General features: G+C 39.2%; 1 protein-coding gene across 1 annotated transcript in view; it reads left to right on the forward strand.

The window, feature by feature from the left end:
• Window positions 1–15,760, forward strand: part of LOC149925270 (neprilysin-1-like) — a 66,875-nt gene that overhangs the window by 34,564 nt on the left and 16,551 nt on the right. The window contains exons 3-5 of the mRNA XM_090160914.1: window positions 2,053–2,115; window positions 3,614–3,775; window positions 12,370–12,453. Of these exons, the coding sequence (XP_090017040.1) occupies window positions 2,053–2,115; window positions 3,614–3,775; window positions 12,370–12,453 (309 nt within the window). The remainder of the gene's footprint in view (window positions 1–2,052; window positions 2,116–3,613; window positions 3,776–12,369; window positions 12,454–15,760) is intronic.

Consider the following 15,760-nt stretch of genomic DNA (forward strand, 5'->3'; position numbering starts at 1 on the left):
GAGTTAAGGATGGTTTTCACTAGCACCAAAACATTGACGCAAAAAAATTTATAGTAGGCCTATTTTTTTGCGTCGACCTGAATTTCAAACAATTCTCTGAACATAGTTTTCACCAAAACACGTCGACGTAAAAAGTAATATTGTAATAGTCTTAATGGCTGGTTTCGACCTTGGATAAAATTAATTAAGTTTAATTTTAATTTATACGCTTGAGGTAAAACAACACGTTATTAACAACTAGGAAATTTTAGCATAATAAAGCGAAACTTACAAAACTTCCCAAATTTTCGTAATCCAACTTTAATTAACCGCTAATTAGTATACGCAATAATTATCAGTCGAGCATTGTTGTTAGGGATTTAGAAAATTTAAATTGATGACCCAATTACCGAGCTTTCTCCGATCCGACTTTGTCGGCACCTCTCCATTGAAAACGAATACAGGGGGAGGGGAGGGGGTGACACTTATTAATATTTCGCTTAATTAGTCTTTAATGATCCCGGGGCTTTATTTTAAAGCCACCCCAAAAAGCGAAACTATGATAGGGATTCATTTGAAAGCAGTCGAAGGCGGATCCGGCGGCGCACGTGCTCCCGAAAGTCGCGGATGATCCCCGAAACTCCGGGGCCTCCCGTTGCCACGGCGACCGCGATTTCCCGGGGATGTCGCGCCCTCCTCCATCCCACGCGTCTCTCATCACGCACTCCTTTTTTCCCCGTGTCCTAATCCCGTTCCTTTTGTTTGGCGGCGTCGAACTATACAGTTATCGCGGCTAAAGCTTCGCCATTTGCTTTGATTGCTTTCTCACTCCCACCTCTATCCCCGACATCTATCGGACGCGAAAGGAGCGATTTAAAAGATAATTAACGGAGTGTCTGGCTCGTTTTGCGTTCTCAGAAAAACCAGGGTTTTCGGCGCGTTTTTCTCTCTTTGTTTTTAACGTTTTTCAATTACTTTTTTTGGTCTTTTTCCCCCTGGGCCGGTATTGTTGGGTTACCGAGGGCATGTTTAATCAAAGGTAAGGGATCTGGATTTGATCCTTCATTGGGAAGGATCCTTTGGTTTGTTTTGGACGCAATATGCCCGTGATATTGGTTTGCTTCCCGATGTCAACAGGTTATCCCCGTAACTTATGAGATTGTGTGTTCCTACTAAACAGGGCTGGCAAAATACTCGATTAAAAGGATTATATTATCTTATTCCCAATAAAAACCCAATTTAAAAATTGACCTTGAACCAAGTTTTCAAGGTTCTTAATAATTTATATCTACAGGTTGTTTCAAAAGGTTATGCAAATATTTTAAGGAGTTGTAGGCGGTTAGTTGAGAAGTATGCCTGTTTTTTTTCCCCATTTTCCTACGATGAGTTATAAGAGCGCCAGAGAGCTTCAAAATGTGGCCTACTAGCCCCTGGAAGTAGACTGCAACAAGCGCAAAACCAAGCAGCAGGGAAATGCGAACATTAAGGTGCGATAGGTAAAAAAAGGACTGTAAATAAATCGAGGTAACCAGCGTAAAAAAGTAAACTTAAACAGTATTTAAAGTCCCTGCTGCTTGGTTTTGCGCTTGTTGCAGCCTAGTTCCAGGAGCTAGTAGGCCACACTTTGAAGCTCTCTGGCGCTCTTTTAACTCATCGTAGGAAAATGGGGAAAAAAACAGGCATACTTCTCAACTCACCCCCTACAACTCCTTAATATTTTTGCATCACCTTTTGAAACACCCTGTATAACAGTAATGCTTAGAAACTCGATTCCCAATAGAAAAGTATGGATCATAGCTGTCCACCTGACGCCGCTCGTTAATCCGACAATGAAAGTCAAATGTTAGTTGTCCGACATTCCATTAAGCTTTGATAGAAGTCCCGTTGTATGTCGCTTCCAAACGTGAAGTCTGGCGTACGAACGCCTTCTCTAATACACTAGAGAAGCAATTTTATCTCGTGTGGCGCCAATTTTCTATCCTATTTCCTTCTCCGTTTTTGCGTCCTCTCGCGCTCTTTGTCCGCGGATGATTTTTGCGTCTTATTTTTGTCCTCTCTATTTCCCGGTTGCAGCCAGGCTGAAGGAAGCGTCGGCCAAAGACACTCTCTGTATCACCAAGGAATGCATCGCTGCCGGTAAGTCTCTTTTCTCGCGCTCTCTCCCTAGCGGAACAGCCGTTCCGTATGGTCCAATTATCCCCGCGTTAGGTTATAGTGTCAAGTGGGGCTCGGGCCTTGGCTCGTCTTCGATAGAACTGCCCGTTAAGCTTCGTCTCGGTGACGACCATTACTTGCCAATGAGCGTCAGAATGGGTATAAAAGGACGCAATTTCCTCCGAATTAAGTCAACCCGAAAGGGACGCGAAATAATCTTTTCTCTCCTTTGGCGCACCCCTCGAATCCGTCCATTCTTCCGGAACCATTCTCACTTCCTCTTCCTCGCCCCTCTGTCGCGTATGTTAGGATTTGTCTCTCTTGTATTTCCAGGGTATCTCTATGGCTGCTGGTTGCATTTTCCGTCTATTCAGAGAAGTCTTCTCTCTCATATTTCGTTCGTCAATTGGTTGTTGGGTTGCTATTTGATTTCATACCTGCCTTCAACAGCCACGTCTACTCTCGTAGCAGGCCCTATAAACCTAGTTGATACCTAAAAGAACTATCGACTTGATTACGTAATTCACACTTACGAACTTGGCGCTGTTTGTAACTTCCGGGTATCGAGTCGGGGTAGCGTCTATGATCTGATTTCTGCAGACCCTTCAATAAAACCTCTTCAAGGAAATTGCCAAGAAGTAATATTTCCGGGAAACCAGGAGCCGCGTGTTACTGTTTATATAGGCTTCGAGCTTAGGAAATATAGCGCCCTCTGCCTTAATATCCGTAAACTAAATATGTGAATAAGTAGTAGACACCTTTTGAATTTATAGGTTTTCCGGTTGAACTTTCGCTGTTATGCGGAGATAATTTTGAACGAGCAGACAGCTTTCATATATTTACTTTAAAACTCGGTTGGTAGGCGGCGATACTTATGACCAAAATTTAAACTACGCACGAAGCCTATAGTGCTTGTTGAAATAATGGAAACTGTTTCCATTATTTCAACAAGCACTGTATAAGCAGTAACTTGCATATCCTGGTTCTCGGAAATATGACTTCTTAGCGATTTACTTGACGATGTTTTATTGAAGCGCATATCGCTAACTTTCACATGTACAAACGTTTTGACGCGCGTAAAGAAAAATGCATTATGACGCGCGCTTTGCCGAAAATTGCGTACCATAAAACGTCCTTACGTTACAGGCTGCTAAATCTAATACGGTCTGCTAATACACTACCTATATAGTTTTGGACGGCAACCAAAAGAGGGCGTACTGATAGCTTTCGATTGCGAATTTCAGTGGCGTAGCCAGGGGGCACATGCCCCCCCCCGAAACGTATGGTCGTACGTACAAATATTTTTATTTTTTTACTTTTTTTCAATGGTGTGCCCCCCCCCCCCCCCCGAAACAAAATCCTGGCTACGCTACTGCGAATTGAATATATATTTTCCCTGTTGTTGTTGTTATTTGTTTTAGATCCAGTAAAATGATTATTTATCGCGTTAATAATCTGATTTTCGTGTTTGTTTTGTTAGCCGCTTCTTTGTTATCGAAATTGGACACAACGATGAGCCCTTGTCAGGACTTCTACCAGTTTGCTTGCGGTAATTACATCGAGAAGAATACGGTTCCGGATGACCACTACCACCGGTCACTCATTCAGACTATGCAGGACGATATCTACGTCACGCTAAACAGTTAAGTCTCCCTCGCCATTACTATTTTCGTAAGTGACATGTGGCCAACGTGAGAAGTTCATAAGCTGCAAAGCAAACGAAAAACCACCAAACCCACAAGTTTACGAGCTTTTCGTGTTGGCCGCTATGTGTCTGAATATAAAATGAAAAGGTACTTTCAATCTTCACCTACGTTATTATAAAGGCCCGTGCACGAGAAATTTCTTCAATTTATTCCTGGCATTTTAGTTTGCAAATTTTGGCCACTAGTTTCGCTCGTATTTGGACCCCGTCAAGAATTCAGACCCACTAAAAATATGGCCTTGCAAACTATTGCATTAAAACAAATTTAATTAGCCTTTTCACTTGACATAGAGCCACGTATCGGGAAACTCGATAAGCTCATAAACTACTGTATTTACATCTGCTACGAGCTTCTTGCTTTGGCCGCTACGTGGCTCTATAAGTCTATATAAACTGAACATGCTAATTGACGATTTTTTTGCTCCTTTTGGGAAGTTTAATCTCCCATATTTTAAGAATTAAACGCCCACCTTGCCCGGGCCTTTATAATAACGTAGGCAACGTGAAAATAACGTTTACTTTGGCAAAATAGGGATGCATTATAGAATCGCTAAATGAAATTAAATATTCTTATACTTACGTTTATTAAATTACCATAAGCCTATCATAAGGTCCCCATATGCAAAGATCTAGGCCAAATTTTTGACAAATCACATACCCGTTATTTAGAGGTAGGTATTCAAAATCTGCACCTCCTAGTGGTTACGTCCTCAACTACGCATTTCTGAAATAAATTTCGCGAAATGCATTAAGAATGCGCACAAGCCGTGCTCGAACGTTTTTAAACTTAGAACTCCGCGAGCCCTTAGCACCGTAGCCAAGGCTATTTCGCAATTTTATCACTTTAGAACTTAAAATTAACACTAATCTTTGCAAAATTATTCATCAGAACCTAAAACTGGCTATTAGAAATAATAGTTGTGTTTCTGAAGGTGAGATTTAGACGCGTTTTGTGTCGCATTTATCAACCCGAGCGTGGCTGCTCTGCCAAGTAAGTGAATATTTTAGATGTAGACAATTGAAAAAGAAGATGTCGCTACTGCCTTATTGTCGTACGTTAATTTTCTTCTCGCATGGACAATGCTAGACCTTTACTTATGGGGACCTTATGATAGGCTTATGATATTACTAATGCATTTGAATTTGCGTTTCCATTTTACTTCGCGGTAAGTTCTATTCGGAAACGTATCGATTATTTAAAAAACCACGATGCTTTTTCTTTAAAACTCGAAATGGACGTTAAGATGGAAAATCTCCAATGAGATTAGTTGCTAATCTTTTTATGTACTCTAGAACTATATATCTTTCGATAAATCTATGGAACTATTTTTTGGTTTTTACATTTTTCTCTAGCCTATCCTTATTCGATAGATTCTATCGCGGTGCTTCTATTCACCTTCCGTTGCTCGAAATCGTTTTAAAGTCTCACGGTATAAAACGTGCGGACAATTTTAAATTCCCTCGATAGATGTATTCTTGCGCGTAGTACTGGAGCGTCGGCCGACCGACTCACTGCTACCTACCATCTCCCTCATTGAGCGGAGGAGAAAAGCAAGACGGATTTATTCGTCCCCCTAGCGAACTTTTCTTGGACAAAGAGCGTGATGCGTTTTGGGGGGACGGCCAAGGGATAAAGTAACCCTTTTTTCGACGCTCTACCTAAGTCGCTATTTTTTCTTCTGCCATATTCTGAGTATATATATTTTGCCCATTTCTTTGTAGGATTTTTTACGTAATGTTTCAGTCGCTTTGCTCGCTGCTATTTTCATTCAAAAAACGCCATCTATCAGCAAATTCTTTCATGTCGTTTGAGGCTGTCGTTTAGCGGGTGTTCGCGGCCGAAAAATGATCGAGTTTACGAGAAATACGAGCGTTTTTCTTTCGTAGATGGCGTTATCGTAGATCTAATGGTGTTTCTATAGCACTTTAAAGGATGCAAATAAAACGAATTCTTGAGTGTAGCACGGGAATTTCGAAATATAGGTTTGACCATTTATAAAATAATTACTCATAAGTGTGCCCGAAAGAACTTTATCTCAATGAGACCTTGTTGCAAGGATATGACGTAATTGACGTCACTTCCCAGTCGATGTCGGTTTAATCGTCATCAAAACTAGTTTGGGCGGGGAGGGAAGGAAGTTAAAACCAGTTAGTTAGTTCGTTTTTTCTTTGGTGGCTGTGAAACAAGGTCTCATTAAAATTTTTAATACAGAATTTTTAAACAGAGGCACACTTATGAGTAATTATGTTACGTATGGTTTGACCATAAGTAACGTAATAAACGTAAGACCATGGTTAAGATATATAAGAAATAAATTATAACACACGACTGATACTTCATGGTTGGTACATATTTTATTTACAATAGTTAAAATATTTGCGCAAATATTTTAAATATTGTAAATAAAATATATACCCACCATGTCTTATATTTTATTTCTTACGTAAGACACTGACTATTCTGCCACCGCTTATTTTAAATGATAATACGTGTACCTTTATACTGTACAATCTACAAGTTCTATAGTTCACGTTTTGAAGGGGCAGCTTAACCCGCTTAATTTGTGAAACCAATGACTTTATAAATCATTATTTGGCTAAGCACTGAGTTGTCCAAGGCTTATCGAAAATTCATACCTTCGTGTATTATGTTAGTTATCGCCCCAATACAATTGAAGATATTTGGAACTAAATATAACATCCTTCAAAGTCCTAAGTTCTCGAAACAAATAAACGTTTTCCTGAGTCAATTAATAACTTTTAATCAACTAAGAAGCGCCAGGTAATGAATGTTCCAAATTGAAATTTAATTAACTAGACTCGCATTAACACAATGCTTAGCGAATTAAGCCCGCGAGAAAGCCCAAAATTTGTTGAAAACTGTCATAATGGCGCCATCTGGGATAATTTTCGACAAACAAATAAGAAGCTAGCGGCCACCTATTTTCAAGGAACGCAGTCAAATCTCGTCACCTCGAAGATTAAGTCCGATAAAGGGGCTTGATTTAAACCCGCCGGATTCAAAACGCTCTTGTCAAAATGTACGGAAGCTAAACTAACCGGAAGTGACAATTCCACGGGCTTCCGGTGTTGCCGCGGCGCCTTTGGGGCAATTTATAGGAACTGAAAGCCATTGTACTCTTGGCCATTAGTCCGAAGAGAAGGTGATTTGGACACGGAGAGAGATAGAGACGGGTTGAGGTTAATGAATGTTTTAGTCTCAAAATCCCTGACATATCACCCTCCGGTGGGTAATTAAAAGAGTTAGCTTTTAATTATAAGGAATTACGAAGTTTGCACTTCGTATAGGGTGCTGTATTTTGGAGAGGGAAGTTAGCCCAAAATATCTAATAGAGCCTGTGGAATTTATGAATACTTGTTATATCATCTCAATAATTTAACATAAATATTAAAATTAAATAATAACTAATATAAAAGTTGAACCAAATATTAATAATATTTCCAGAGAGGCAATATAAATTTCGTAAAGTTTCAACCATAGATATAAGAAATGTATATAAAGGTCTAGATAAATTTCGGGGCGTCTAAGCCTAACATAAAATACGGAATTGACACTTAGCAGACACCGAGGAAGGCACGTGACCAAGAGCGCGAGCTCTCTTAGCATTTTAGTACTAAGTGCTTGACCTTTCCGCAGGCCGTAGTCTTTAGACACCATCTGTTGGTGACTTTTAGTATAATTTTTAAACAGGAGACAATGGCTCTCGCGACGATAGCACGAGCTTTCTTACCGATAGATAGCGTCTTATAAGGATAGCCTGCACAAATTACGCGTTTCTGCTAGCTGTCACCTCCGTATTAACTCCCTTTGAAATATTTTATCTAGACCTTTATATACGTTTCATATATCTATGGTTTCAACACTCATCTTTTCAATAGCATGCTCTTTATATAAAATTCGAGAGGTCACGTGATAACGTTAGATTCATCGTGCAGTTAAAGTTAGAGAGCGCGCTTATTTTTGTTGAGCTCGCGCGAAAACGCACGAGACCATCTACACGGAAATATTAGGAAGCGCGCGTATATATTATTTTATAGAAAGAGCTATTGAATTAAACAAAAGATAAAAGCTGAAAACTATTCGTGAGTTCTGAACCGTTCAACCAGTCCCCATGCGCACTATTCGGCAAAAAAAAATTCTAGAACTACCCAAATGCAAACTATTCGCAGACAAGAACCTCTTGTTGAACCGTTCGGAACCGTTCTAAATGGTACCTGCTCAAGACCAAGTACTGGCCGGAACTCAAGGTTGAAATCTCTAAAATTCGTCTGCACATCGGGCTGCGTACGTCAAATCGTACGATTCTAATTTGAATGACAACTATTCGTACAAAAGTTCTGAACTATCCAGAACTTTTTCGTGACGTCACAGCTCAGTCCTAGGCCGTTCTCTTAACGGTTCAGAACTCACGAATAGTTTTCAGCGAATATATACCTCGTATCCTAGATCCGAATTCCAGCCTCGCGCGTAACCACGCCACCTGAATTAAAGGCAATAAAAGTCGCTAGATGACTTGGCTCTAGGGTGGTGCCTTGGGTATTAACCTATACAGGGTGTTTCAAGAGGTTATGCAAAAATGTTAAGGAGTTGTAGTGGGTGAGTTGAGAAGTATGCCGGTTTTTCCCATTTTTCTACGATGAGTTAAAGCGCCATCAGAGAGCTTCAAAATGTGGCCTACTAGCCCCTGGAAGTAGTCGGCAACAAGTCCGTGAGACGGGGATACGCCGGTTCGGGTCCCTTTCCTGCTAGAGACGTTGAGCAGCCAAAGCATTGCCATCCGCTAGTCCATACACGAAATGAATATCCACCAGTTCTTCCACCAGTTCTTCCACCAGTTCTTCCACCAGTTCTTCCACCAGTTCTTCCACCAGTTCTTCCACCAGTTCTTCCACCAGTTCTTCCACCAGTTCTTCCACCAGTTCTTCCACCAGTTCTTCCACCAGTTCTTCCACCAGTTCTTCCACCAGTTCTTCCACCAGTTCTTCCACCAGTTCTTCCACCAGTTCTTCCACCAGTTCTTCCACCAGTTCTTCCACCAGTTCTTCCACCAGTTCTTCCACCAGTTCTTCCACCAGTTCTTCCACCAGTTCTTCCACCAGTTCTTCCACCAGTTCTTCCACCAGTTCTTCCACCAGTTCTTCCACCAGTTCTTCCACCAGTTCTTCCACCAGTTCTTCCACCAGTTCTTCCACCAGTTCTTCCACCAGTTCTTCCACCAGTTCTTCCACCAGTTCTTCCACCAGTTCTTCCACCAGTTCTTCCACCAGTTCTTCCACCAGTTCTTCCACCAGTTCTTCCACCAGTTCTTCCACCAGTTCTTCCACCAGTTCTTCCACCAGTTATTGCAGTTTGAAAGTGATGATAAATCGCGGTCCATCACGACTTTAAATACTGTTTTAGTTTACGTTTTTACGCTGGTTACCTTGATTTGTTTACAAAGTCCTTTTTTACCCGAACCCAAACCTTAATGTTCGCATTTCCCTGCTGCTTGTTTTGGCGCTTGTTGCAGCCTACTTCCAGGGGCTAGTAGGCCACACTTTGAAGCTCTCTGGCGCTCTTTTATCTCATCGTAGGAAAATGGGGGAAAACAGGCACAACTATGCAAAATTCAACTAAGAAAAAATTCGGAAAAAATTCACTCGACAAATAAATATTTTTCGATATATTTTAGCTTATCAAAAATGTCTACGTTTGAGACTGTTAACGCCATCTGGTAAGACTTCGCGTATTTAAAAACCTACCTCTAATGGTGTTAACTCTTGTGAAAGAAGCTTATCCTTTGTCAAATATGTATCGGTCTATTGTAAAGATATAAACAAATGTAATCACCAACCAATTGGCCGCTTCCGGGAGAAGTTGTCTAATAGGGGCAAATTTCCCTCGCTATTTATATATTAATAATGCTAATTTATTAATTCAAAAGCATACACCGTATTAATTATAATCATCTTGGTATTTCTCTAAAAAACAAATAAAAATAATTGTAATATTGTTGTTATCTTAATAACAAAAAGTCCGCAAGGTAAGCCTTAAAAAGATAGGCAGGGAAAAAAATGCAATGTACCATAAATTCCCCAAAAATTCTTATTAAAATAAGATAACGTACCGATTCGACAATAAAGGGAGATGGCGTTAACAACGTTTCTTTTTTTTACCCAATATATATCACGTCAACTTCCGTGCACCGCCTAACTCTTTCGGTAATCGCCCAAAGAAACATATTTAACGAAAAAAAATATCCTATTTCTTTACGATATCTCGTCGAAAAAACGTTAGTTTGCAATTTTTAGCAGAGAGGGGGAGGAGGGGGGCGTAAAACGAGCCACGAATTTTTGAGTTACAACTATTATTCATGGCAAAAATCAAACCACCGTTGAAGTTGAAGGCCTGTTGCTAGATAAAATTTAATATTATCCTAGTAAAAGTATATATTGCGGAAAGGGTTTCGGTGGGGCGGAAACGATTCGCTATTTGTAACGGAAACTTCCGTGAAATATGTTAGCGAACCCTGTCGGAAGGAAAGGGAACTTACGTTCTCATTTTCCGACCTGATCCGATACTCGGCGATAGAAGACGGTTATATAGACTGTACCGATTTCACGCGTTGGACTGTACCGTTAGGCGAATGGTGGCATTCTATCCTTTTCTAAAAGTTTGACGAAAATGTGGTTACGAGCTGCACGTTTTCTATCAGTTCCCGGATTTGCGTGCGCTCTCTCGAGATCCGTCCTACAAAATATTCCAGCTTTTCGCTTCGCGTTCTGGCCTGAATTGGCAAATATTTCATCTCTCAAAGATACACGCTAACGACTCGATGATACACTTGATATTTCGTGTTTATTTAATTCTCAATACTTGCGAAGCCAATTACCGGTGGCTGGGTTACAACGCGTAGGAAGGTGGTGGTAAGCCCTCCGGCCCCCCGAACCAACAGCTCCCTAATTTTTTCATTTTAATCCGTGTGTTCATAAGTCTATAATACTGTTTCGTAAGTTTGTCACTTTGTGGAATATTTTACTGAGAGCTAGTAACGAAATGACGTCATCAACAAACGAAAATCTCCCCCTAGCGAGGCGCTGTCAAAGGCTACCTGAGAAGTAATTCAGTCTGTCATGTGAATAGCTCTCAGTAAAACTTTTGTATCTGAAGAATAGGAAGTGTCACACTTATGTAACAATATTATACACTTATGGTGTGTCGCATTAATTTAATTATATCGATAACGAAAACCGAAGGTGAAAATTGCAATTGTGAAGACCAACTTCCCCTACGTCATATCGTCGTTTGTTCAGTCTCTTAAGCTTTGGACAGACGACGAAACAGACGACGTTATGACGTTACTTGACGTAAGGGAAGTGAGTCTTTGCAAGATAGGTAATTTTCACCTATTGAATTTAATTTAAATTCACACTTAAGATAAAGCAATTTAGGTCAACAACTTATAAAAATATTTTCACTATTCTAATTATAAGGTTTTCGGAGATAAGTTGGAGTGGCGGAGTGGTTAGCACTTTCGCCTCGCAGCAAGAGGAGCCGGGTTCGATCCTACCTTGTGGCACTGGGTGAAAACTCGGTACAACTCCTTCCGTTTTGAGCAAAGAATATAAAGCCCCAGGAATTTTAAAGAGAGACCAGGTTGCGGTAACCGTTTCCGGTTACTCTGATTTCCTTTGCCGGAAGTTTCTGGCTCAGCCAAAACACGCGGCCAATAATATCAATCCTTCCATTCCTGGGGCTTTATATTCTTTGCGTTGAGTTTGCAAGTCTCTTCCCACCGGTTTAAGGGGTTTTCCCTCGAGATCTTCGGTTTCCACTTCCATAAAAACTAGTTGGGGTTAACGGTAATAAATAGTGTAGGGAGCTGTTGGCTCGCGTGGCTTGAAGGGCTTGCCACCACCCACCTACGCGTTGTAACCCGGCCAAATAAAATAATGACTTTAGCCTAGCTGATTATTATTATAAAATTTCTGGTGTGGCTAGAGCAACCAAATTTCCAATAGGTTTATCATTGACATACGCCTAAATCCTTTAAATTGACGGGGAAATTTTGCATTTTATTTTATATCAATATAAAACGGCCAAATGAAAGCCGATAGTTGGAAATAGTTTAAAGCCAATCAATCGAGCGATAAAAGCAATTAGTTTTGCCCATAATTTTCGAGAGCGAACTTTTCTACCGAAATTTGTTCCGCGTTTCATTTTGAATCTAATTACATCGATGGGGAAGCGTCTAGGCGAGAGGTATCAAACGGAACGGTCTCGTTGACCCCTTTGAATCGTATGCCCGGAGTTTCTCGGCAACTTTACCTCGAAAGAGGAGGCGAAGCGAATATAAATTAATTAGGGTGCCGAGTGGAGGGGGTGACTGTGGTGGTGTCACTTCGTATCGTCTCAGGCGTACTTCGAAAAGGCCAATTAGCCTTGGAAAGTCCCGTATTTATTTAGTGATATAAGCGAACGAACCCTTTAATTGAATTTTAATTTGAGCGTGTCTGTTCTTTCGCCGCAGAACTGTTGGAGAAACCGATAAAACCCAATGACAGTGAGGCCATTCTTAAGGTCAAGAAGCTCTACTCATCCTGCATGAATACGAGTAAGTAGAGTCGTTTCATTGTTTCGTACTTGTATTAGCTTTGGACCGAGATGGTTTAGTCCAAGCAACAGATGGGCTTGCTACGTAACTCACAAGGAGACGACCCGAGGTGATTTTCACCGATGTGGTTTAAATTCGGTGGATAAGTAGACCTTTATGTAACTTGAAATTTCCCAAAAGGAAAAGTTTCGACGGGCTTTAGTTTTGGAATGGCAACCAAAAATGTTTTTGATTACTTAAAATCTTCTTTACCCTATGGATATTAACATGATAAATAGTATGTACATTTCGGTAAATATTAGTAAAATGTGTAAATTATGTAAATACAAGTAAAATTTACTAAATTTTGGTTATGGAAGTAAAGTTGGTAAATGCCATTAAATTGGATAAATTTGGGTAAACTCAAGTAAAGTTATTAATTTTAAAATTCTGATCCAGGGTTATTTTGCAATTATTAAACATTTTATAAAAGACTGATACTTCATGGAGTTTTAAAATATTTTATTTAGTAAAGTGGCTAAATTTAGGTAAATTCCATTAAATTGGCCAAGTTTCTAAATAATATAACCCAAATTTACTTGTATTTACCAAATTTGCTTAATTTCCCCTAAATGTACACGCATTTACCCAAATTAACGTGAAAATATCCAATGTACAATTTTTTTAATATTATTTTATTTTTTTAGTATTTAAATTTTTTCAAAGGGGGGACCATTAAAATCTGCGATTTCTCCATGTTAATTTCTATAGGGAAAAATAGGTTTTATGTTATCAAAAACATTTTTTGTTGCCATGGCAAACTATAGCCTATCGAATATTTTCCTTTTGGGAAATTTCAAGAAGTATAAAGGTCTACCTATCCCCAGAATTTAAACAAAATCAGTGAAAACCCCTCGGGTCGTCTCCTTTATAAGTGAAAATACATTCTTCGTTGTTATTAGTAATTTTTTACAAAAACAAATTATGCAATAATAGCATAAGTAACATAATACCTCTAAGTATGGCATTAGGATTTTTTGACTATATACATCCTTTCTTCACAGTGACGCCCATTTTTTTCCAAATAGCGCCCCCAGGTAGCGGCGCCATGAACTAATCTAACCCAACTTGCGTTAACGTGATATTCCTGGAATTTGGCGCATGATTTTGAATACAACCATTTTTAGGCTTAATGCGTATTTAGCCGAACTATGGCTGAACTCTGACTCCTTTTGGATGACCAATAGAAAAATTCAAATCAAAAAGACAGTAAAACATCGGGGTTATAGAGCTGCAAGGCTACAAGTGCCATACTTAGAAGTTAGAGGTATTATGCTACTTATGATATTATTAAAATGCTTTATAAGGACTATTTCACTGCCGATTTGTATTTACAATTAGCTCTAACGGTTTGTTGGTCAATTAGTTTTAATAGTAGTATTCTTCAGGAGGGCCTGCTACCTAGGAGCAACAAACACAGCACCCCATACAACAAGAACGCAACCCGTCAAAAGCCGTGCATTTTCGTGTGTACATTTTTCATTGGTTAGACGCTTTTGCGCCTGCTGTTGTCGGAAGGGGAAAATTCGGAAATTGTCTTGCCCCTTTCCGTAAAACGTTAGCGTAAAGGCTCGTCTAATGAAATTTGTACACAACACCGCGTTAGCGTGTTTAAAGGCTAGCTGCGTTCTCCTTGTGTTTGTTGCCCCAAAGATAATTTAAACTTCGTACCCTAGATTCGAATACTGAGAGCTTTCCCATTCACGGTTTTGTTACGAAGCGTTTACCCTCTTCCGGCACGTGACCTCAGAAAAATCTGCTTCATCGGTTGCGGTAAGGCGCCATATTTAGGCCTAGGTTTGTTTTATTTAAAACAAGAGTATTTATAGAAACACGCTTAATTGTAAATCATATATTTCCAATAAAAACTTACTTTAACAAATGGTAATTCTGGTTCTTGAATATCTTCTTTCGGTAATGATGCCAATCTTGAAGAATTTTCTAAAATTTCAGGCAGATATTCCTTAAGAATGTCGATGTTAAACACGAACCCTATTAAAATGGTAAATGAAATTGAATGAACTATTAAGTTTAGTCAAATTATGCTTGAATCGCTTGTAAGATTATATTACTCACCTTTAGTAAGTCTAGGTTTTTTCTTTCGATTTGAAACTTTTTAGTGCTATAATTGTGGTCCATCATGTTTTAAAACTTCGAGTTGAACGCAAAACGCGTCAAATTACGCACCGCAACTTCCAAAAAAAAAATAGTTTCTATCCCTAGATGGCAGTAGTGCGCCACCATTGGAGCGAATTTTTTCTGAGTTCCGGCGGGAAGTGGGTAAACGCTATCGGCAACGCGCGAGAGAGTGATTTCGAATCTAGGGTACGAAGTTTAAATTATCTTTGGTTGCCCCTAGCTGTTACGATCTTTAATTACATTTTTGTTCTTCTTTTTCGTGTATCCTGGTTTATTACCAAAGCTTAGCGAACTAGTGCTTCATTCCTCATAACTGCTAACCCTAAACGTTTCGCAACTCAACAAAATAGTCAGTCAGTGGGTTTTAGCTATCGCGTGACCCTGGCTTTTACCATGTTTTGTAGTACCAACAATGTAACAGTTAAGAAGGCCCAATCTGCTTCAAAGTAATCTCACAAGGAGACGACCCGAGGTGTAACGCACCGATTTTGTTCAAACTCGGGGGTTTGGTAGACCTTCGTGTTACTTGAAAAACACCCGTTTTGCCATGGCAACCGAAAATATTTTTGACAACACAAAATGGAAATTTTCCCATTGAATATAACATGGGAATCTGACCAATTTTAAGATTACCTCCCGTAAAAATTTAATCAATTTCGAACTTTTTAATTTTTTTTATAGTGTTGTAAGTCGGAAATTTTTCCGAAAAATGACCGAAGCTTTTTTTCCGGAAAAATTTCCGTATTTTTCCGAAAAATATAAAAAAAGTTTTCATTCCATGATTAGTCTAATATATTGTTTGCAAATTGAAATAAATCGGCATTTTCGCCTCATTTTTTCGAATCTAAAAGTAAAACTAAACTGATTAATTATGTAACACTATTAATGTTTTGTAGTATGTTTACTGATATTAGACATTTTATATCGAGAAAAATTTAAAAACATTAAAAACCCTTAAAAAGTAATTTATGTTAGAATTTTTTATTTTTTATATTTGCGGAAAATTTTCCGCATTTCAATTTTCCGGAAAATTAACAACACTATTTCTTTATTTATATTTTCTATTTTTAGCATTTTCAAAAACTTTATTTTTTTAAATTTGATCAGATTCCCATATTATTTTCAATGG

The sequence above is a fragment of the Leiobunum rupestre genome, chromosome 10 (genome assembly GCF_980474605.1).
Source record: "Leiobunum rupestre chromosome 10, qqLeiRupe1.1.hap1, whole genome shotgun sequence".
NCBI lineage: Eukaryota > Metazoa > Arthropoda > Arachnida > Opiliones > Sclerosomatidae > Leiobunum > Leiobunum rupestre.